Source organism: Vitis riparia, chromosome 9 (assembly GCF_004353265.1).
Source record: "Vitis riparia cultivar Riparia Gloire de Montpellier isolate 1030 chromosome 9, EGFV_Vit.rip_1.0, whole genome shotgun sequence".
Lineage (NCBI taxonomy): Eukaryota > Viridiplantae > Streptophyta > Magnoliopsida > Vitales > Vitaceae > Vitis > Vitis riparia.
The window spans coordinates 6,134,373-6,159,237 of NC_048439.1; the positions used below are offsets into that span (position 1 = coordinate 6,134,373).

At 30.6% G+C, this 24,865-nt stretch overlaps 1 protein-coding gene across 3 annotated transcripts; it reads left to right on the plus strand.

The window, feature by feature from the left end:
- The first annotated feature begins 11,185 nt into the window (after positions 1-11,185).
- Positions 11,186-16,257, plus strand: LOC117921612 (disease resistance protein SUMM2-like). 3 transcript variants are annotated; one of them, XM_034839555.1, is made up of 3 exons: positions 11,198-12,460; positions 12,611-14,072; positions 15,883-16,256. In XM_034839555.1, the coding sequence occupies exons 1-2, from the start codon at positions 11,314-11,316 to the stop codon at positions 14,029-14,031; spliced, it is 2,568 nt and encodes an 855-aa protein (XP_034695446.1). In that variant the 5' UTR covers positions 11,198-11,313; the 3' UTR covers positions 14,032-14,072; positions 15,883-16,256. The 3 variants fall into 3 exon arrangements, with proteins under 3 accessions (XP_034695448.1, XP_034695445.1, XP_034695446.1); XM_034839557.1 differs by lacking the exon at positions 15,883-16,256 and having other exon boundaries at positions 11,186-13,575; positions 13,688-13,738; XM_034839554.1 differs by having other exon boundaries at positions 11,197-14,072; positions 15,883-16,257.
- The last annotated feature ends 8,608 nt before the right edge of the window (positions 16,258-24,865 follow it).

Sequence of the window (24,865 nt, forward strand, 5' to 3'; positions counted from 1 at the left end):
AATATTCTTTTTTGATATTTCATATATGTCACCAAAAAGAATATGAACTACAACATTATAAAAGAATTTTAAAAATTAATTTTAGTTGATTCATTTCATTTGGGTCTTGTAATCCCATATTCTTTCTTTCTGTAGTCATTCAATATTATTAAAAATAATAATTATTAAAAAAATTAAATTAATAACCTTTTCCAAAAAACCATATCTATTTAGTACAATAAAATAAAACTTTAAGATGGTAGAGTGCCATCTAAGGAGAAAAAAATTGATCATAAAAATAAAATAAAATAATATAAAAACACTCTAAATAAAATTAGGAAAAACTTGATATAGGAGAGGAAAATTAAGTTAGATGGATTTGAAGTAGCAAATAGAATAAAAAAAAAAATTATTAATTTTAAATGTAGTTTTTTTTTCTTTCTACTCTTCCTCTCCATTTTTTTTTTTCCCTATATTTTCCTCAAAATTTATAGAAGCCAAGAGGGCTTATGCAAGCTGAGGAATGATGTAGAAAGGGGAAATGGATCTAATAGGGTAATAAATGAAGTGTTTGGATATTAGGGGTCTAGAGTTTATGTTTTTATTAGCAATATTTATATGAAAAAACAAAAAATTTATCTTGCTTTTTTTAAAACTTTTTTTCGAAATTTTCAAAATTTTGAGAAAGTAAAAACTTTTTAATCCTTAAATTTTAAGTATTTTAAAAAGTGTTTTCAAGTGAAAAATATATATACTTAGTTTTGTATAAGAATTTCTATATTTTATTCTATTTTATAAACAAACAAAGATGGAAAATGTATCCAAACATATACTAACTAATTCTTTTTAAAAATGTTTCTAATGGAAAGGTACTAACAAAAGAGCTACAAATAAAAATACTTTAAATAAAATCACTCTAAGCGAGTCTAAATTATAATAAATATTTTTCATCAATATTTGCAATCACCAAAAGAAATAAGGAACCGCAACATTAAGGAAGAAGCTTCAAAATGACTTTAATTTAAACTCATTTCATTTGTAATCTTGCAATCCCATGCCCTAAATGTTCTCATTCATCAATTTCTTTGTAAAATTTTATTAGAATTAATAATTATTAAAAAATTTAAACTGAAAACCTTTTTAAAAAATCATATCCATTTAATCACAACAAAATAAAACTTTCTTGTTATCACGGTAAAGTAACTTTAAGAGAGAAAAGAATTGGTTTTAAAAAATAAAAAGAAAAACAAAACTTTGAGAATTTTCAAATATTCCAAAATTTTTAAAAAAGTCCCACATTCTAAGTTTTGTGATCCCAAAAGAAGGAAAGACTTTACAAGTCATCGACAATTTCAAATTTTCAATTGAAATTGTAATAAAATTTAAATTAGGTTGCAAATTACCATTTCAATTAATCTCATTTCTTGTTAATTCAAATAGCACTTAATATAAGAAGAAAGCTGAATAAAGGGGCAACTAATCTCTCTCTATCAAAAATGTTTTCAAGCTTTTAATGCATTCACATATCATTTTCAATTTGAATGTTATTACCTACCTAATAATAATGGTCAAAATTTTAATGCGTTCACATATCATTTTCAACTTGATTGCTATTGTACCCCAAAGGTCATTTTTAAAAGTTTTCTCCCTTCTTTTACAATCATTAGTTGTCTCATTTCAACCTTAGGTATATTCTACTTAATAATACTTGTTTTTTGTCTAAACATTTCAACCTTAGGATAAGGTATATTCTACTTGAGTAACGAGAAGGTATTCAATACATCTATTCTACCACATTAGTATGATAATATAGTATAAATGTCTATTCATATTTATCAAATCAAAACTTAAATAAGGAAGGAAAAAGAAGTTATTTGGATTTGAAAATGATTAATAAAAGTTTTAAATTATTAGAAAAATGAATTATAAAAATTCTTTTTTAATAAAATAAATTAAATATCATTTAATATCCAAAATATAAATAAATTATTATGCCACATTAGTAAGCATTATTATATTCGGATGCATTGTCAAGTAATTTTCAATTTGACCATCAAGGTCTAATTATAAAAAAAAAAAAATGAAAAGGGAGAAAAGAGGAAGTTAGGAAGAAAAGGGAGGAAGAGAAGAAGGAAAATGAGGATTTTTGTTATAGAAGACTTGAGAGGAATCTAAGAGAGATACAACATTTTTTTTGTTTGTTTATTTGTATTTATTTTTTCTTATTTATTCATTTTTGTTTTTTGTATTATAATTAAACCGGAGAATGTGATGAGTTGTATGATTTAGTTTATATAAACGAGATTAGACTTTTCTAATTTAGAAAATTATTTCTAGTACCATAAATTTTTTAGATCCAAATATTGTTACTTTATTTTTTTTGATATATTTATTGTATATATATTAAGAAGTTTTTTATAATTAATTTTTTGTGATTGTATAAATTGAGTCATTGCTATCTATTAATATGAATAAAAATTGTAAAATCAATTTTCTTGACTAATCTTGTAAAATTATATAAATTGATATTATTTCTCATAATAATTGTCAATAAAATCAAAGAACCATTTTTTATGTTTTTATTTTAATATTAATAAAGTCAATAATCATTTTTAAATAAATTTTGTGAGGTTGTATAAATTGAGATTTCTTTTGTATATTTACATTAATAAAAAAAAAATCGTTTCTTTTGAATTATTATTGTGAGACCACATACATTGGGTTGTTTTGTCTTGTGGCATCAATGAAATAAGGAAAATCATTTACTTAACAAGGTTCATTTTTTATTATTAATTTTTCCCTTTATCCATGTATCAACTTTCCATATGTTTATACTTCTTCATTTTGTGTCTGATTTATTATTTAATTAATTCTTTTAATTTCAATCATTCTACTAAAAATAATATAAAAAGCCACTGAAGGAGTTAGAAAATTGAGCAGTCAAGATCTTGGTATTTATTGAAGTGTAGGTAAATAAGACAGTTTTGGGTTAAAATGGCCCATTTAAAAAATAAAAAAATGTAATATCTAATCACTTTTTGAAACTTATGTTCAAACTGACTTCTTTGGTGCCATATAAGCGTCATATATGTCATTAAAAAATATTTTTTTTTATTATTTTAATCAAAGTCACAGTTGGCAACTGCGGCTTCATATTTAAACTAAAATCGCAGCTTTATTTTTAAACTAAAACCGTAGTTGCCAACTGCGGTTTTATTTTTTAACTAAAGTTGCAGTTGTCAACTATGACTTCATTTTTAAACTAAAGTCGTATTTGCCAACTGAGACTTTAGTTAATTTTTTTTAAATTAAAAATTTAATTAAAAATTATTAAATTATAATTTATGATTGAAATTTAAAAAATATATTTAAATAATAAATTATTTATATTTAAATTTAAAAAATGGGTCATTTTGACCCAAAACTCTAAATAAGAAACAAACTACCTTTGTGGGCTACTAGTAGTAATTGAATTCATGTTTTGTCTAAAGGAATCAAATTTCTCTTTCTGCAAAAAAATCAGGGGAGCACTTGCCGCAAACCTTAACTGGGCACCTTAGCTAAGGGTTGGTGCCCTATCTCTCTTTACGAGACACAACTTTTAATAATTGTAATGGGTACTAGCTAGACAATCACTGACTAAATGATTCCACAAAATAATTTTTTATACATATTATCAGCTCACTTTTTTGTTTAAATCAAATAATAAGTGATTCTATTTAAAAACATTTCTAATATAACCATTATTAACAAAATAAACCAAAAGCGCTTGAATCAAAATTAGTCTTAAATAGACTCCTATGAAGAAGTTGAAGAAGTTGTCTTCAAGTACTAATAACTCCTATGAACATACTTGTAATTTGAAAACCTTAAGAGTCATGAATGAGTTAAATTGAGAAGATTAAGAGTGTATTTGGGAGCAACAAATCTCGACTTTTTTAGCATTAAAGTCTTACTGGGTAAACTTAAGGCCATGCTACACACAGAGGCAAGGGATTTGACCCCAAAATGTACGATTTTTCTTTGTTATATCAATACAAACAACCATCTGTCCATTAATTTTAATTTAAGTGAAATCGTTTTACTCCAGAAATCAGAAGTTGCAATGGAAGGCGTTCATAATTTTGGGTTGGGCAAAAGGTGCTTACTGGGGGCAGTGGACAATAAAGAAGTGAATAGAGGTGGTAGGGGCCTGTCATCCAGCTAGACTCTCAAATGCAAAAATGGAGATTCGTTTGTCCCAACTCTTCTCCACTACTACGGCTCCACAGTACTCCTTCTCAGGACTAATATAAACTCAAAAGTTTGCATTAGGTTCTAATTTTAAAATTTTGAGGAAGTGAAAATTTTTCTACTTTCTTAAAATTAAGAAATTTTAAAAAAGTGTTTTTAAATATAGAATATACCTATTATAATTCTTATATTTTATATAAGATTTTCTATTTTTTAAAATAAAACCGAAAAATGTATTAAAATATACACTAAGTGTTTCTCTTTAAAAATATTTTTAATGAAAACACAATTTAAAAAAAATATTGCAAATAAAAATGCATTAATATAATTCCGTTCTAAGTCATTCAAATATTTTTCTTGGATATTTCATATATCTCACCAAAAGAATATGGATTACAATATTACCAAAAAATCTTTAAAATAATTTTAGTTGATTGATTTCATTTGGGTCTTGTAATCCTATACTCTAACTTTACTCATTCATCGATAAAATATTATTAAAATTAATAATTATTAAAAAAATTAAATTAATAACCTTTTTCAAAAACCATATTTATTTAGTACAACAAAATAAAACTTTCCTATATTATGGTAGAAGATGGTAGAGTACCCTCTAAAGAGAAAAGAATGGATCATTAAAATCAAATAAAATAATATAAAAACACTCCAAATAAAATTAGGAAAAACTTTATATAAGGAAGGAAAATTAAGTTAAATAAATTTGAAATAGTAAATAAAAGAAAAATTATTCATTTTAAATATAATTATTTTTTTTCTTTTTACCCTTACTCTCTAATTTTTTTTCCCTTATATTTTCCTCAAAATTTATAGAAGCTAAGAGGGCCTATGCAAGCTGAAAAATGATGTAAAAAGGGGAGATGGATATAATCAGACAATAAATTACGTGTTTGGATATTAGAAGTTCTAGAGTTCAGGCTTTTATTAGCAATATTTCTATGAAAAAACAAAAATTTATCTTGCTTTTTTTAAAACTTTTTTTTCAAAATTTTGAAAATTTTGAGAAAGTAATAATTTTTTAATCCTTCAATTTTAAGTATTTAAAAAAGTGTTTTCAAGTAAAATATATATATATATATATATACTTGCTTTTGTATAAGAGTTTTTATATTTTATTCTATTTTATAAATAAAGATGAAAAATGTATCCAAACATATTGTGGACCCCGTATTTCGGCTCATGCGTTTCCCACTCGATGGCGAGCTCGATTTTAATTTGAAAAATGATTTTTATTGATTAAGAAAATGACTTGGAGTCGCCACTTATTTTTGTTTTATTTTTAAAAGGGTAAACAAAATAAGAAAGAAAACCCTAAGTGTGACTCCTTATTTTGGAAAATGTGGTTTGTGAAAAACCGGATCGGGCTCGGGGGTCAGGTTACTTATCAAGAAGGTACGGTAAAGACCGTAGCACCCCTCTAAGTCCCTAAAGTCGGATCTCTACTAATAAGATGAAGCTGACGTGGCGATCAATAGGAAAACCAACGGATACTCAAATCGACCATGCACACATGAGAATCAAAACATGCATAGAAAATGACCAGAATGGGAAGGGATGCATACCTGGGCCACGAACGAGCAATGCGCTATCATAAGAATGGGGTCAGTGTATAATAATGAGTACAAAATATATCACATGCGTCACCAAATAGAAATTAAAACTGTTTAAGGGAAAACTGGATTTTTGAAATTTATTTGAAAATTGGAGTATTAGAGATTATTTGAAAATTGGATTTTTAGAAGAATGAGAATTTTAAAAATTAAATTTGAAAGGAATTGGAATTTCAGAGAACTAAATTTGGGAATCGGAATTTTGAAGAATTATTTAAATACGGAATTTTAATAAACAAATAAGTGAATAAATAAATGAGTGAAATAATAATGCTAATGAAATAATAAAGATTAGGTAAATAATTACGAAAGATGGAATTTTAGAGATTTGAAGATGTGAATTTAGAGATTGAAAACTTAAGAATTTATTTAGAGATGAGATATTTGGTATATGAATAACTAAATAAGTAAGTGGATGGGATAACATTAATAACGAGAATAATCATTAAACGGCAATATATGGACGGTGGAGTTTTTGAGATTGGAAATTAGATTTGGAAGTCGGATTCTGATGAATTAAACTTTAACGATTAGAAAAAACAGACAATATGGAATAATAATGCTAATTAACGGAAACAATATTTTAAACGAATAGAAAAGGAGCAATGAAATTTTAAGATTGAAAATTAAGTTAGGACGTTGAATTTTTGAAGAGTTGAGCCTTAAATGAATAAAAGGAAAGGGGATAAGAATTCTAGTTAACGAAAATAACATTCAGGCGAATAATAGAATTTCTAAGGTTGAAAGTTAAATTGAGATTTTTGAAAGATTGGACTTTAAATAACTAAATAAATACGGGGTTGTAATTCTAAGTGATGAAAATAAGATTTAAATGAATTGTAGAATTTTTAGGACTGAAAATTTGAATTAAAATATGGAATGTTCGAAGGATTAAACTTTAAATAACTAGATAAATACGGGATTAAAATTCTAATTGATGAAAATAAGATTTAAATGAATATTTGAAGAATTAAATTAAGACATGAGATTTTTTTATGGATTAGACTTTGAAATAACTAATAAATACAGGATAATGATTCGGTTTATGTAAATAAGATTTAAATAAGTATTTGAAGAATTAAATTAAAACTTGGGAATTTTGAAGGATTAGACTAGATAGATTGAGATTTTTAAGAGAAATAAATAGACAAGTATGGAATAATGCTGCTAATTAATCAAAACGATATTGGAACGGATGAAAGTGAATAGTGAGATCTGTGAGATTAAAAATTAAATTTGAAAAATTGAGTTTAAATGATTGGAATTTATTATTATTATTATTATTATTTTTAAAAATAAATGAATAAGTAAATACGAAATAATAATAATAATATGCAAGGTCTAAAATTAAATTCGGAAATGTGGGATTTTCGGAAAATTAAATTTAAAAATTTGGATTCTTGGAGAATTAAAGTTAAAATTAGAATCTTAAAAAAAGTTATTTTGAAGATAGAACTTTGAAGGATTAAATTTAAAGATTGAGTTTCAAGAATTTGAAGTGAATAAATAAAAAAATAAAACATGAATAAGTGAATAAATTTAGAGCTTCAAAATCTTGGGGGATTTTTAAGGATGGTTTGGGAATATGCAAGACAATCAGGGAGAGTTTTTTTTAAAAAAGAAAAAGGAAAGATTTTAAAATGCATAGTTCCTTCACGTGTCAATAAACCCATTTCTCTTTTCTTTTATCAACCAGTCCATGCATTGCTGTAGCCCATTCTATGCCTCTTATCCATTTCCACCCTTTGCCTCACGCACGTGGTCTTCTCTGCCCCACTCTCATCTGGCAGAGACGGAGAGGGTGAGGTCGCATCCAGCCGTGCTAGAGTCTCTAAGTGAGCCTTCATGATCCTCTCCATGTTAGCAGTCCACCCATACTCTCCTGTCATCAAACAGCAAGGAGAATCCACCACCCGGTCAGATACAACCACCTTCTCTGCCCTCTTTGGTTGCTGAGACCAGCTTCTTTCCCTCAAATTCCTTCAGCTGACCAACAGCATTCACCATGTCGGATCTATATCAATAACAAGAACACCCGAGGCATGAGGTTTGATGAGAGAGAACACGAAGGAGGGTAGTGGGGGAATGAATATTTGATGCGGTGAAGAAAGGGAAAAGGTGATGGAAAAGAAAGTGAGGGGAAGTGGATTCGGTGTAGTGGGCATGTGGAGTGGAGAACACTTGCATGGGAGGGAAGATGAATGGTGCGTGGTGTTGAGATGGGTTGGAGTGGTGACAGTGTGAGAGCTATTGGTAGGTGATGGGTATGATATTGGTAATGCGCATGAAAAACGAAGATGGAGGTTATGTAATGGGATGGGTCTCGATTACGGACGATGGGTAAGATATAATGTATGGACGAGGATGGCATATAACGGGAGTGGGAATGGTGGGATTGGCTATGAGGTAGCTGATGAAATTCAGGTAGCCAGGGAGAGACATGCTGTAAACTTCTCGATGGGACCCGCATCTGTAAAATTCAGCAACCTTGAGACGGAAGACTCTAGTCCTTTACCTCGCTGTTATTACCAAAGGGTGCCATGTGGACTAGCACCATTCTATCATCAGCATCGCCATTATCACCCTTACCTAAATCTTCCACATCCGCACAATCCAAACAGCCTGGTAATGGATGCGGACACAAAGCTTAATGCGCATTCTTCGTACTTCAACTTGGAGTAGCCATCTACTTAGTGATACACCGTAAGTTTTCCATCACCCTGACAATATTGTAATTCATGCAAAGCCCAACGGATGGGAAAGAATAGATTGCAACCAGCCCAGATCGAGTAGCTATTCTTGAATTAGAGTCTTGCTTATGATGCCTTCGGTGCTTGGAATATGAGGCGAAGGAGGGGGGGCTTGGCTTGAAGCATCCATATGCCCATGGCATGTATTTCCCAATCCAAACAGCCTGGTAATGGATGCGGACACAAAGCTTAATGCGCATTCTTCGTACTTCAACTTGGAGTAGCCATCTACTTAGTGATACACCGTAAGTTTTCCATCACCCTGACAATATTGTAATTCATGCAAAGCCCAACGGATGGGAAAGAATAGATTGCAACCAGCCCAGATCGAGTAGCTATTCTTGAATTAGAGTCTTGCTTATGATGCCTTCGGTGCTTGGAATATGAGGCGAAGGAGGGGGGGCTTGGCTTGAAGCATCCATATGCCCATGGCATGTATTTCCCAATCATACTCTCGGCTTGTGTTGGAGACCCTTGCATATGCTCTAAAGAGGTGTGCCAGAGAGCCCTGTGAACTCATCTCGTCTTGAACTTCATACCCATAAACACTCAAAAACTCTTTATGCCTTATATTCATATGCCCAGCTCTCCTCAGGTAGACATCAAAACGGAGGAAAGAAGAAAAACACAAAAGAAAACAAAACACAAACCAATGAAACAAACAAAATAACCAAAGCCATGTTTCCTGTTTAGATCCACAGGCTTGGTTGTAGGTGGGTGAACTAGAATGTGTCCCAAGGAGATTAGAACTAAACAAAGCAACTGTTGATGCATAGCACCAACTAAAACAGAACCGTGCTATTCTCAAATCATCCTAAAGAAAATAGACGGGATAGCCACCAATAAAATCCATGAATCATATAGGAACAATAAAAAGAGCAGTGAACGTATAAGCAGTCAATCCACAAAAAAAAGAATGAGATTATATACTCATAAAAAAGAACGAAGGATCTGTGACAGTCATACCTCTCTTTCCTTCTCCCTCAAACTCTCTTTGTCTGGCCTGCTCTCTCAAGCTCTCTCCTACTGAGAAGATCCATGTTTCAGAAAAACTCCCTCAAAGGCTCCCTTCCCTCAGGTGTCTTCCTCTCTCGTTTTTCTTTTTCATCTGATCTCCAACACCCCCCTATTTTTCACAGCCAAATCTCAGTCTTCTTTTGCAAGTCACTACCAGCTCCACTGTGCATCCCTCAGCAGGCATGGCTTCTTTCACCTACAAGCATGGCTGCCTACTCTCCCTCGCCACACGTCCAAGGTAGCCGGGTCTTCACATAAGGAGGTCCCCCCCTCCCTACTTCAAAAAACCGAGTGGTCCCCCAAACCAAATGGAAAAACTCTTGGCTTTTGAAGGGTCTACACATATACTAACTAATTCTCTTTAAAAATATTTCTAATGAAAATGTACTAACAAATAAACTGAAAATAAAAATACTTTAAACAAAATCACTCTCAAGGAAGTCTAAGTTATAATAAATATTTTCATCAATATTTCCAATCACCAAAAGAAATAAGGAATTGAGGAAGGAGCTTCAAAATGTTAAAATGGAAGATGTCAGTTGATTATGTTAAAATTTCCAAGATGGGAGGCCATATTGTCTGCCATTTTGTCCCCATTTTTTTATTTTTTTATCAGAGGGCCACTTTAATAAAGGTGATGGCGAAGATGATGGTGGCTGCACTAAAGTCTAAAGGTGATGGTGATGATGATAAATGTATAAAATTGATGAGCTTTAAATGATTTAAGATCTTAGATAAGGAAAAACTATACATTATATATCATCATGTCTTGTGTATAATTGGATATTTATTCTTATGCTTGGATAAGATACTTTGATTAAAGAAATTTATAGTTATGAAAAAATTAAATTTTGTGACTTAAAAATATAAATTACCTATTTGCTCCCTCCAAATGGTTTCAAGAATTAATAAAAACTTTTAAAAACTATATAGAATTTTATGGTAAAATATCAACTCTTGAGAATGTCAAAAGACTTAAAATTTTACCAAAATAAAAACTAATTTTCATTAATACAATAGAGAATAAACTTTTTCTTAAATAGAAAGTGACACTTACAAGATTTTCAATTGAAAATATTGTGCAATGGGTGTTGATAGAATGTTAGCTACCATGTTTATCCATGATTTAATTTGTGAAAAATGGATAAAAATCAATTGGCTAATTAATGGGATAGTTAAAAGTAAATTTGGTAGTGATTTTAAAAAACGTTTTTAGTTTTAAAAGTATTTTTTGAAAAAAAAAATTAAGTATGAAAAAATTTAAGCAATACTCTTAAAAATATGAAAAATGTGAAAAATCTTTTACAATAGTTTTTGAAGAAATACTTAATAGGTGATTATCTTAAAAATACTTTTAGATATAATATTTCCAATAAAAATACTTCTACTACAAATAGTACCAAACACACTTTTAATATTGCAAAAAAAAAATGTCCATGGACATAGTCATAATAATTACATTTCCTGCAAATTTTTTACAAACCAAACATATTAATGGGAATTACAAGTCGCTTGGAATCAAATTAAGTTAAATCTGAAGGGCAATAAGGGAACATGAAGCACCGTCTTCAACGAGATGTTGAAGCCAGTACCTATACCTTCTAAACCAACTACTCATCTCTTCTGCATAATTCATCATCCCAAAGCTCTCCACACTCATCATTTCCCTCAAAACTAGCTAATTCTTATTCATCGTTGACAAAACCATGGGCAACATTTGCTCGATTTCTCTCCCCGCTGACCGCATTGTCTCTAGCTTCTGGGATGGCACTACTGAGCATGCAAATTACCTGCGCAAACTCCCTGAAAATCTGGTAGAATTGGGAACTGCTTGTGAAAGATTGAGGGAGTTAAGGGACGATGTGAAGAGGAAGGTGGATATTGCTGAGAGGGAACAAATGCAGCCGCTGGACCAAGTACAAGGGTGGCTTTCAAGGGTTGAAACTCTGGAAACTCAAGTCACTCAACTGATTGGAGATGGCACCGAGGAGGTTGAGAAGAAATGTCTGGGTGGTTGCTGTCCTAGGCGTTGCAGGACCAGATACAAGTTGGGGAAGAGAGTAGCTAGAAAGTTGAAAGAAGTGGACATTCTAATGAGCCAAAGACCTTCGGATGTTGTGGCTGAAAGGTTACCTTCACCTCGCGTAGGTGAAAGGCCTAGTGAAGCAACTGTCGGCATGAATTCCAGAATTGGTAAGGTTTGGAGCAGCCTTCATCAAGAACAAGTGGGAATTATCGGCCTATATGGATTAGGAGGAGTTGGGAAAACCACCCTCTTAACCCAAATCAATAATGCTTTTACTAAAAGAACCCATGATTTTGATTTTGTGATCTGGGCTACAGTTTCCAAAAATGTAAACCTTGAAAACATTCAGGACGACATCTGGAAGAAGATAGGGTTTTGTGATGATAAATGGCAAAGCAAAAGTCGGGATGAGAAAGCTACGAGCATCTGGAGAGTCCTGAGCGAAAAGAGGTTTGTGCTGTTGCTAGATGATTTATGGGAGCGGCTGGATTTATCAGACGTCGGGGTCCCATTCCAAAATAAGAAAAATAAGATAGTATTCACCACTCGATCAGAAGAGGTGTGCGCTCAAATGGAAGCTGATAAGAAGATCAAAGTGGAATGCCTAACATGGACAGAATCCTGGGAATTGTTTCGAATGAAGCTTGGAGAAGACACTCTCGATTTCCATCCTGAGATACCGGAGCTCGCTCAAGCCGTCGCACAAGAGTGTTGCGGTTTGCCACTTGTGCTAACTACCATGGGCAGGGCCATGGCTTGTAAGAAGACGCCGCAGGAATGGAAATATGCAATTAAAGTGTTACAAAGCTCTGCCTCAAAATTTCCAGGTATGGGTGACACAGTGTTTCCTCTTTTAAAATACAGTTATGATTGCTTACCCACCGAAGTTGCCAGATCTTGCTTCTTGTATTGTTCTTTATTTTCAGAAGATTGTAAGATACCAAAATTCAATTTGATATGCCGGTGGATTTGTGAAGGCTTTTTAGATGAATTTGATGACATGGAGGGAGCACAAAACCAGGGTTACAACATTATTGGCACTCTGATTCATGCATGTCTATTAGAAGAAGGTGAGACTGATTTTCAAGTAAAACTGCATGATGTAATCCGTGATATGGCATTGTGGATAGCTTGTGAAACTGGGAAGGAGCAGGACAAGTTCTTGGTGAAGGCCGGCAGTACGTTAACTGAAGCTCCTGAAGTTGCTAGATGGATGGGGCCAAAAAGGATTTCACTGATGAATAACCAAATTGAGAAACTAACAGAGTCTCCCATTTGCCCCAATCTTTCAACTTTGTTTCTTGAGGATAATAGTTTGAAGATGATCACTGATAGTTTCTTCCAGTTTATGCCAAATCTAAGAGTTTTAGATTTGTCAAGGAATACTATGACTGAATTACCACAGGGAATCTCTAATTTGGTTTCATTACAGTATCTCAACCTATCAGAAACTAACATAAAAGAGTTGCCAATTGAGTTGAAGAACCTGGGTAAATTGAAATTTTTGCTGTTGGCTCACATGCCTCAACTTTCTTCAATTCCAGAGCAGTTGATATCAAGTCTTTCAATGTTGCAAGTTATCGATATGTTCGACTCTGGAATTTCTGAAAGAACAGTACTCAAAGATGGTCTTTTGTCTGATGATAATGAAGCCTTGGTTGAGGAATTGGAGTCCTTAAAGTACTTGCATGATTTAGGCGTCACTATAACAAGTGCCTCTGCTTTCAAAAGGCTTCTAAGCTCTGACAAGCTAAGAAGTTGCATTTTCCGTCTATGCCTGGAGAATTTCAACGGTTCAAGCTCTTTCAATATAACATCCCTCAGCAATGCAAAGAATCTCTGTGACTTGTCTATCTCAAACTGTGGCTCGTTGGAAAATTTGGAGATTGATTGGGCATGGGAAGGAAAGAAAACAACAGAATCTAATTACCTTAACTCAAAGGTCAGTTCCCACAACAGTTTCCACAGCCTTGAGTTTCTAAGCGTCGAAAGGTGTTCGAGGTTGAAGGATCTAACATGGCTTGTTTTTGCTCCAAACCTTAAAATTCTTATAGTAGATGATTGTGATCAAATGCAAGAAGTAATAGGTACCCGTAAAAGTGATGAATCCGCAGAGAACGGAGAAAACCTTGGTCCATTTGCCAAGCTCCAAGTGCTTCACTTAGTTGATCTACCACAATTGAAGAGCATATTTTGGAAGGCCCTGCCATTTATCTACTTAAATTCAATCTATGTAGATAGTTGTCCACTTCTAAAGAAGCTGCCACTCAACGCCAACAGTGCCAAGGGACATCGAATTGTCATTTCCGGACAAACCGAGTGGTGGAATGAAGTAGAGTGGGAGGATGAGGCAACTCACAACGCTTTTCTTCCATGTTTCGTACCTATTGAAGAATAAGGGGCTGCAGCAATCTCAGAGAGGCTACGATGCGATTCTCGGTGAGACCCTTTTCACAATTAACTATCATTTAATCCTGAATAGGTATTATGCTAGTTCCGTACTGGTATATACATGGATGGTGTCCTATAATGTAATGTTAATGATAAATGAAAGGGTTTGTATTATTTGCAGAGGGTTTTGTTTCTTTTTTACTTTTGTGTATGTGGTTGTCCTCAGATCAAATGGTCCTACTAACTATGTTGACATTTTTTTATCAGATCGATCTGGGAGCTGGGAGGAAGTTTCTTCTTCCCGCCCCGCAAACTGACATGGTAAGCACTAGAAAATGCAAGGTGTTCCTTCCTTCATCTCCAACACCACACAACCCCCCACACCCACCCATTTTTTTTTCCCTTATATGCGTCATCTAATGCATATTGTAAATCTAATGCATATTATGAAAATTCAATCAAGCAGCTTTGCCCCATGATGCATGACTTCTATTTCACTCTGAGATAGCTGTTATTTTGTGGGATCTTAAACTGCGATAAATGCAGGCATGTTGCCTGTGCTGAGTAAATGTTGGACACAGCTGCTGCGTTTGCCATGCTCGAGTGGGTGCATGTAATGAATGCATTTGCCATGCTCTTGAGTGGGTGTATGTAATGAATGAATTTCATTTATTGCCCCCAGGCGAATGCAAATGAATCTCTTTTTCTAGGGTGTGTGGTGAATGAATAGAGTAAGTGCTCGGTTCCTGTTAAATCGAAAGGTGATATTTGGTAAATGCCATGATTGGTTTCATTTATTTTTACATTGTGATGAATGATAATGGAAATGAAGAAAACAATGATTTCACTAGGAATGAAAATACCCTTCGTTAATTAGGGATGAAGAATTAAATGATATAATATTTTAAAATTATTATTTTACCTTCATATTTTTATGATTTTATTTATTAAGTAAATGTTATTTTTAAAAATCTTATATTTAATCAACAAGAAAATTTTTAAATAATGTTTATTCAAAAAAAAAAAAAAGGAATTAATTTTTTTATTTATTTTCTTATTTCTATTAAACACTGAAATGGAAATAAATAACATTGAATTGGAATCATAACATTCTCGAGTTGAAATATGAATCCTTTCATAGCACGCCATCTCTCCGAGAGAAAGTCAATGCTGCAAGCAGCTGTGGAATGGTTCAAAGTTGAAACCAGACCCCAAGAGACTTCTTTTTCATGCACGGCTCAATTTGTCTTGTGATTAATATAGCCTTCCATATAAATACAATTACATGCACTCTTGTGATTTGTGAACCCCTTGAGATTCTCCTCTATGCTCACATTAAATTCTATTAATATTAAGTTCTTAAATGTACCCCACCACCCACTAGTGTCCCACCTCATAACTCGGGATATTATCTTCTCAAATATAAATAAAATTATATTTGAGATTAATGAAAATGATTTTTTTTTTTTTTGTATTTGGTTATATTATAAAAAATATAAAAAAAATCAAATATAAATAAAATTAGTTTGAAATTTACATATTTTCTAAATTATTTAATTTTTTTATCGAAAAGTTAAAATAAATAAAACAAGTTAGAAGTAGTATATAAAAGTAATCTATTAATTTTAAATTTATTTTTTAATTTTTTTCACTTTTTTTTCTTATATTTTTCCTTTATATTTTTTTTCCGTTACAGTTTCCCTCAATTTTTTCAAAAACCAAACATAGCCTACTTATAATGATCAAATATGATCTTACAAACCAACCCATATAAAAATTTAAGTCCATTCTTGTGGCTTTTCTAATTTGGTTTAATAAGTCAATAGTATATATCCTTATGCAATCTTATTTGGTTTAGTTGCAGAATATAACCTCATATGCCATAAATGCTTCCACAATCTTCACTCGATGAGAATCCATTGTTGTCCAAGGTTGAAGGATATGTATGGCTTATTTTCATGCCAATTTTTCAGTATGTTGATGACATTGTAGGCTGCCGAAATGGAACATATAATTGTTTATCTATGTGAGGTAAACTGTTGGTTTATGTATGTTGTCCCATAGTGTTTGTATGCATATGTTGTTTCTCTTTGAATTGCAATATTACATTTTTTGTATTCTAGAGATTGTGAAGTGCATTTTATGATGTGTAAAAAATTTGAGTTGGATGGCTTTCCTTAATTGCTCTACTACTTCAATTGAAGAGCATGTACAAGATATTTTTGATTGGAAACAATCTGATGTATAATTTCAAAAATATAATCATATTTTCAAATAGAAAAGATAGTTGAGTTAAGGTACTCCTAAATCAACTAGGAATTGTATCTTTGTTCATAGAGAAGCAAGCATTCTTGAGAGAAAAAATCAAGTCCCTCTTTGCACAAAAATTTTAGGGGAGAACTTGCCCAAGTCATGGGTAGACCATAATTGGGGCACCTTAGCTAAGGGTCTCATTTGGTTCCCTATATGTGGTTATCAAATACACCTTTTCATAATTGTAATGGGAAAGAAGTGTGGGATTTATACAACATTAAAGCATGTATTCCTTAATTTTGCAGTAAGTTAAAGAGGATGAAACATTTTTTATTTGTTGCAATTCAAGAGCATGTACTAAAATGCTCTCCCCTTGCGTTTAAAATAGAAGAACTCATTTATCTTATGTCCTATAAAAGTTTTTTCAAAATTTTGAGAAAGTGAAAAATTTTCACTTCCTTAAATTTTTTATTTTTTTTATAAATTGTTTTCAAGTATATAAGGTATTTACTTGTTTTTGTATAATAATTCTTATATTTTATATAAGACTTCCCATTTTAAAAATAAAAAATAGAATATGTATCCAACCACATACTAAGTGATTCTCTTATCAAAAGTACTATAAATAAAATTACTTTAACGAGAATCACTCCCAAATATGTTTTAAGTTATTTTTTCTAATGGACTAGGTTTTATATCAAAAAAGTTCGTGAGTAGACAATAATTTATAATTAAATGCAAAACATTTTTACTCCATTGTAATTTTTATTTATCTTTTTTCCTGTTTAATATCCACCTCTCAATATCTTGGTATTTTAAACTAAGGATATAATTTTATTAGTTGTGCGCATGACATTATCTTATATATCCATGTAAGGTTTTTTCTAACATAAATAATTAAAATTTTCATTATTAAAAAAAATAGAATCAATAATATCTTATTTTTATATAATACCAAAAACTTTTTTAGGTGTAGCTATACTAAAGTAAATAGTCAGACTAACCTTGAGTTCCCGTAACCAAGTTTTTCTTTCGCACTCCTTTTTTACTTTTTCTGAAGTGTGGGGCAAAGGGCGCCCTCTACTTCTACTTCTAACTAAAGGCGAACAGCCGGCTTTGCAAGCTAATATCTAACCCCCGCCCGTTTGAGTCGTTGCGAGCCGGAAAGCGTACCGGCAGTTTGAGTCGCGAAAGGGCCGCTTGCTTAATTCTTTTATTCTAATTAATAATAGATATCTAATATTCTATATCTATCTATAAACAATAAGAAATATATATATATATATATATATATATATATATATATAATCATTTTTTTCTTACCATTTGCATGTTCATAAAAAGAAGTAAATAAGTAAATGTGTGAAACTAATAAAAATAATTGTTGATTTAGGGTAATTATTTGGAATATATTAATATTTAGGGACAATTGTGTTTAAGACCTAGTTGGGCCTAAAAATTAAAATTTAGTCCATAAAAGTTGCATAATTAATGGGAAGGATATAAAATGTGAAGAGACCAATATACCCTTCAAAATTATTTTCAGTATTTTCTTCAACAATATTTGACAAACTTTTTTATCTTAATTTTTTTAATAATTATTCTAAAAATTCATTATTTTTAGAAAACTAATTTAAAAAAAAATAATTTTGATATATTTTTAGTTATTTTTTACATACATAATTTTAAAAATATATATTTTCCAAGATGTTTGATTTTTAAATAATAATAATAATAATAATTTATTTTTATTTTTTTGGAAAAGGGTATATTTTTTTTCAAATCACTAAATTAAATTAAATTTTATTGAGGTTTATAAAATAAATAAAATTTAAATTAATGTTTTTTACTCTTTTTTTTTTTATAGTCGATAAAGGTCATTTTTTGAAAAGATAAAAAATTCATATATTTCTTCTCAAATTTCTCACTTCCTCTAGGTTTTGGGCTTAAATAGTGAGCTTATATGAACCAAAACTTAATTTTTAGGTCCAACTAGGTCCAAAACACAATTGTCCCTAATATTTAACCGATGGACCATTAGCTTAGCTTAGCTAGATCATTTTACCCAACATAAATTTTTTTATTATTATTTTAACATACTATCAAATCACTTTTTTTTTATATCCAAATATAGTAAGTTATTCTATTTTAAACTATTTCTAATGTAACCACTATTTAAAATCAACCACTTTTAAAAATCTCAAAAAATAACTTGAGGTGATTTGTAAACAATCACTTGATATGATTTTCTTAAAAATCATTTTTTTAATACAATAATATGTTACAAAAAAAATAGTATCAAAACAATTTTTTTTTTTAAATTTATATCTATAGTTTTGGATATACTTCCTATCCATACAAAATATGAGAACTCTAACACATAAAGCAAAATATTTATCTTGTGTCTTTAGAACTTTGTTCACAATTTTGAAAATTTTGAGAAAGAGAATTTTTTTAATCCTCAAATTTTAAAAAGTATTTTCAAGTACATGAGGTATTTATTTTTGTCTAAGAATTTCTATCCAAACATATAAGTAATTCTTTTTAAATAAGTTTATAATGAAATCATAACTAACAAAAGTGTTGCAAATAAAAATACTTTAAGTACAATTACTCCCACATGAGTTCAAAGTTATAAAAAGTATTTTTGGTCAATATTTTAGATCACCAAAAGAAATTATAAGGGATTGCAATATTACAAAAAAAAAATTAAAAATGATTTTAGTTTAAGCTCTTCATTTGCAATCTTACAATCTTACAATCCCATGCCCTAAATGTTCCAATTCATCAATTTCATTGGTAAAATTTTATTAAAATTAATGAATATTAAATAAATTAAATTTAAAACCTTTTCCAAAACCATATCCATTTAAAACATCTTCATATCAGGGATCTCTAGTTTTGCCTCATGCTTCTCTTTAGAATTTTATTTTTATTTTTTCAACATGTTTACTTAAAGTTCCAAATCCAATAATGATGAGAAAATATTCAATTCTAAGTACCATTTCCATATTCATATTTTCATATCTACTTTATTCTTTTAAATAAATAATCCTAGGCTTTGGCATCAATTAATTAATCTATGCTTTGCTCAATTACTAGGCTGATTGCAAAAATATTCTATACTCGTAAGTCTAAAATATGCTTTTGGTTTTTCAGCTTTCTATTTCACTCCAATTTTGCCATTTCAAGTTTCAAATTATAGGTGAAAGAAAAAAATAAAAATGCATAATTTAGTGCTAGATTGGAAATATATTTTTTTTAATAGTATTAGCTTTTATATAAAATATTACAACTTTTAAAAATTTATGTTAAAAAGCTAATAATTTTTAAAAACTACTAAAAAAATTTGAGATATTAAAAGGTTTTACTTTTCTAATTTTAAAATTTTGAAAATTAATTTTTCAAGATATAAGGTAAACCTTTGTCCAGATAGATTTCCTTTTTTTTTTTTTTTTAATATTTTTTAAATACAGAATTGTAACCTTCCCATGGCATATAAGCCACTAATACGTTTTTCCCCAAAGCTAGTTCTCTGCCAACTGTAGCGGCCTAATAACTTCTAAATATAAATATAAAACATTTTAGAAGTTTGCATTGAAAATCTTATGATTTTTAAAAAAAAAACCATTTAAAAGAATTGAGATATTAAAAAGTTTTACTTTCTCAAATTTAAAAATCTTTTAGAGCCTATTAGGCCAGCTTGTTTTTTAAAAAATGTCTTAACTTGAAAAACAAAATGTTTTTTTTAGTGTTTTATAAAAATATGGGTGATTGACAAGTTGTTTCTTAAATCAATTTTTTAAAATAAAAAACTTGTTTGGATAAATTGTTTTTAATTTTTTTTATATTTCAAAAGCATTATAAATTCAATTAATATAATATAAATTTAAATTTAAGTCTTATTGAAATGAAAATATTTATTAATTACAAATAAATTTTAAAATAAATGGTTTTTGGAAAATATGAATAGTAATGATACAATAAAATTATTAATTGTATTTTTTATAAAAAAAAAAAAAAATACTATTTTAGTATATGCTAGAAACATAAGTATATTAATATCTTCTTCAATATATATATATATATTTTTTTTTTATTTATTAAAAATGAATGATAATGGTTTAAAAATAATAATTATTAATAATATTTTATTTTAAATAAATAATGAATAAGGTTTTAACATATATATAAATCAATTATTTCATTATATGCACACATATAGTACCTAATTATGAATATAATATTCTAAAATCTCTATCGCCTCATTTGAGGTTTTGAACTTTCTGGTAAATTCAAATCATCAACAATAGAATTGTTCTTTCAATATCAAAGGCTCCTTTTGGCGCCATTAAACCGCCAGTTAGTTATTGAAACAACATGTTTATACACATATCTAAGTCTTATTGGAATGGATTATAAGTTACCTTCAAAGTAAGGTTTTTGCTTACACATTTACACATTTTCTATCTCAAACTGTTAGTGAAAGATACAGTGCAAACCTGCATTCAAATGATATGAGCCTATCATGACAATCCAAGCTCAAAAGTCTAGCTTAAGTTATAATTCACACGAAAGAGCCGGTCAGCGCACCAAACTCAAGAACAATGATAAGACTGTCATTTACCAACCAGATAGTAAGGAGGAAAATATCGCGATATGTCGGCGATATATCACCTATAGATCATGTATCGAAGGGTATCGATACGATATTTTATGGAAAAATATCAATCCGACGAAATTTCAGGAGAAATATCGGTTCGGCGAAATTTCGGGAGAAATCCAAAAAAATCGGTGATATATCACATGGTCAACGGCGGTCAAATGAACTATAGTGAAGTCAATGCAGTGCCTAAAAAAAGACCCTTCTTTTGTTGCTGAGGGGATTTGAACCCCAAACCAAAAGGTTTGAGGTTCAACTCACTTACCATTTGGGCAAACTTACCCTTGTTATATAATATGCACTAAACATACATATAGTTAAACTCATTATATAAAAAAAAATTTTAAAGAATATTTTAAAAAGCAAATTAATTATAATTATTTTATAATTAAATGCAAAATTTTCTTTTAATTGATTACCAAAAATATAAAAATTATATAATTTTCTTCATAATGTTTTTAATATCATTAATAATTAATTAAATATTAAAAATTATACATATATCATAATTTATTTTATATTGTTTAATACAATTGAATTAAATAGATCACAATTTTAATATTAATATATATATTTTAAAATTAGGCATATTACAATCAAATATCATAATATTAGATGTAATTTAATAATAAATGTACACTTATAAAATTCATATTTTTATCGATACATACGATATAATTATCAAATATGATAAATCATATTATATATATATATATATATATATATATCAAAATCTTTAATAAAACAACTTAAAAATATCATTATACTTCTAATTACATTTTTATGAAGTTTTTCTTATATTTTTATAAATTTTGATCAATTTTAGGCTTATTGATATTTTTTTTCCAAAATATCCGCCGATATATCTCCAATATATCCGATATATCCGTAAAATCGAAGTACAGATATATCCGTAATTACCGATATTTTCATCCTTGCCTGACAAAAGCTTGATATCTCACATGGAGAACTTACAAGGTGGGTAAGCATTCGTTATTTGACACCAATCAATCCTGATACAGAAGATGGACATCTCACATGAAGGGCATAAGGTGAATCCCTAGGATCCTGTCGAGCAAGTTGGACTACACTCCAATCAAGAGCTAAGATCTTACTATACCAATTTAGGTTATCCTGATCACATGTTAATGGAGGAAGTGTTGTTGATTTCCATTTACATAACTTTGATTTAGTAGGTTTGGTCTAATTGGGGTGTAATATACATTATACAATGGGGAGAGGGAGTGCGATAAGGTAGTAAAAACATGACACAACTTCTGAAAAAGGGTCCAAAATGGAACCCCTTTTTAAGGCTTTTAATCCTCTGCAGCTTTGTTGAAATACTATAACCCAGATTATTGGTACACAAGCGTTACCAAAAACCACCATTTCTGGTGCATTATTCCTACCCTTCATTGAGGGAAGTCTAACCTTGCAGACAAATGCAACCTAGATGGTTGATTTTCTAGCTTCCATTAATGGGGAGATTTTCTCTCAACATTCATTGACTATTCTAAGTGGGTAAAAATGAGAAGTTAAGAGGCAACCTACATGATGAATTAGTCATACAGAACATGAGTCCAGGGATATTCTCAAGTACTTCAGGGTCCTTTAGGTCATGGAAACTACTTGAGAAAGGAAAAAAGGAAAAAAGGAAAAAAAAAAAATTATGAAGGAACTCGTATTCTCTTGCTTGGTTTGCCAAGGAAAATTTTGTTATTCCTTTTTCATCCTTATTTTCTTATTCTCATACTTCCCCTCAAACTTTTCATGATCTAAACAGAAGTTTGACATATTTAAGAAGCTACCTGACAAGTATTTCCCTTACACTAACCTTTAAGAAACAAAATAACACATAAGTAGGGGTTATTTTTCAATATAAAAATTCTTTACCAAGATATCAGACGTCTATGAAATGAAAATTTAGAACAATATTTTCCAAATCACCTGTGGGGATCCATGATAAGATAAATTAGTTACATTCTCATGCTTCTTTACGAACCTTTTTCAATAGACCGAGCCCAGTTAATGGTTGATCTGGCCAAAGCATCCATCAGATCAATACATTTCCTAAGCAGAGGATCATCTCGAGGCAAAAGATCACACATGTCATCAGAGGCAAGGATGACAATGTTCACAGCCCTCATCAGAAGAACTTGCAGTGCAATTCTTAGCAGATTCCTTGCCCTTTCCATGTCTTTTCAATTTAAAGATCCAATTGCAGGAATTACAGTGTGTTCCATTGTTGCTTCATCTAGAACAACAACCTCAAACCCCTGCATACATAGAATTTAGATTGGAAGCAATCAATATATTTACGGATGACATAAATTAAAATCGTCCTAAGAGGTATATAGTGAGTTAATGTGGTAACTAAAACTAAAATAGGTTGTTTTTTCCGTCAATTAAAAGAATCTTTCAGAACTTCAGAACTCCCATAGATTCATATGGAACATCACTATATATATAAGCATGCACTTAATGATGGGATAAATACAAATAATGCACAACCAGGTTTTGTCCCCTCTTATGATAACCTAATAGGAATCAATCAAATAGAGTAGCAAGAAGACACCCAATCAAGAAGTATATGAACACCAATAATTTTAGCGTGGAAAACCTACTCCAATATGAGAAGTAAAAACCACGGGACCCTTAGGCCACTTAAAAACTCCACTAATATAATTAATGGGTTACACAATTCTCTTTAAATAAAACTAGAGGCATACATCAACCATATCTCAAGACAAATTGATCTTGGCAATTTCAACAACTTTACATAAAAACAATGGATAGATCTTACCAAACACACCACTATTCTCGGACTGAAATATAATTGTTTCGAACTCCAAATCCAATCTCCACCGTTCAGAATGAAGATCAATGAGTCACAAACGTGTTCTCCAAAAATCGGCTCAATCGAACCACAGATTAACCTTGAACGGAGCTTATGATCAAACTTGTCTGGATAGAAAATGCATCAAAACAGAGGCTCTGTTCTCGGACTAAAAGACGACTGTTCGGATCTCCAAATCCGATCTTCACAGTTAGATTGAAGATCAATGAGTCACAAACCTCTCCTCCAAATTTCAGGTCAATCGGCCCACAGACGAAGTGGGATCGAACCTTTGATGAAATCTGGGAAGTGAAGAAAAGAATTGAATTTTTCTCTCTAACTTAAAAAATGGTGGTTCTTCCCTTTCTCTCTCTTTTCTCCTACCTTTGGTGGCTGCGAAAAATTGGAAGAAGAAGAGGAATAATTCTTTTTCTAGCCTTTTTATATAAAGGCCTAGGAAGCCTTAAATTTTGGGCTCTTAATTTGAGCCTTTCACATGAGGAAAAACCCAACAAATCTCCCCTTTTTCGATTATATGGAGGGACTCGCCATCCTGGCAATTGAACAACAAACTTCAAGTTTCTCCCTTGGTAAGGACTTCGTTAACATATCTGAGCCATTATGATTAGTATGTATCTTCTTAAGTTCAAACAAATTATCATAAAGAGCATCTCTCATCTAATGATACCTCACATCAATGTGCTTCGATCTTGCATGAAAAGTAGAATTCTTACTAAGGTTAATGGCGCTCTGGTTATCACAGTATACCATATAACGCTGCTGCTTAAACCCGACCTCATGTATGAAACGCTTCATCCACAACAACTCTTTACATGCTTCTGCTGCTGCAATGTACTCTGCCTTTATTGTAGAAAGTGCAACACATTTTTGTAGTCTTGATTGCTAAGACACGACACCTCCTAAGAATGCCATCAAATAGCCTAAAGTAGACCTTCTATTATCTACATCCCCTGTCATATCTGAATCAGTGTAGCCAACAACTACTGGTTTCCCACTTCCAAAAGTGAGTTTCAACTTGGTAGTGCCTCACAAATATCTCATAATCAACTTGACTGCCTCCCAATGTAG

Bases quoted from the DNA above. Each gene is read 5' to 3' on its own strand.
- LOC117921612 (XM_034839554.1), top strand. From the start codon at position 11,314: ATGGGCAACATTTGCTCGATTTCTCTCCCCGCTGACCGCATTGTCTCT.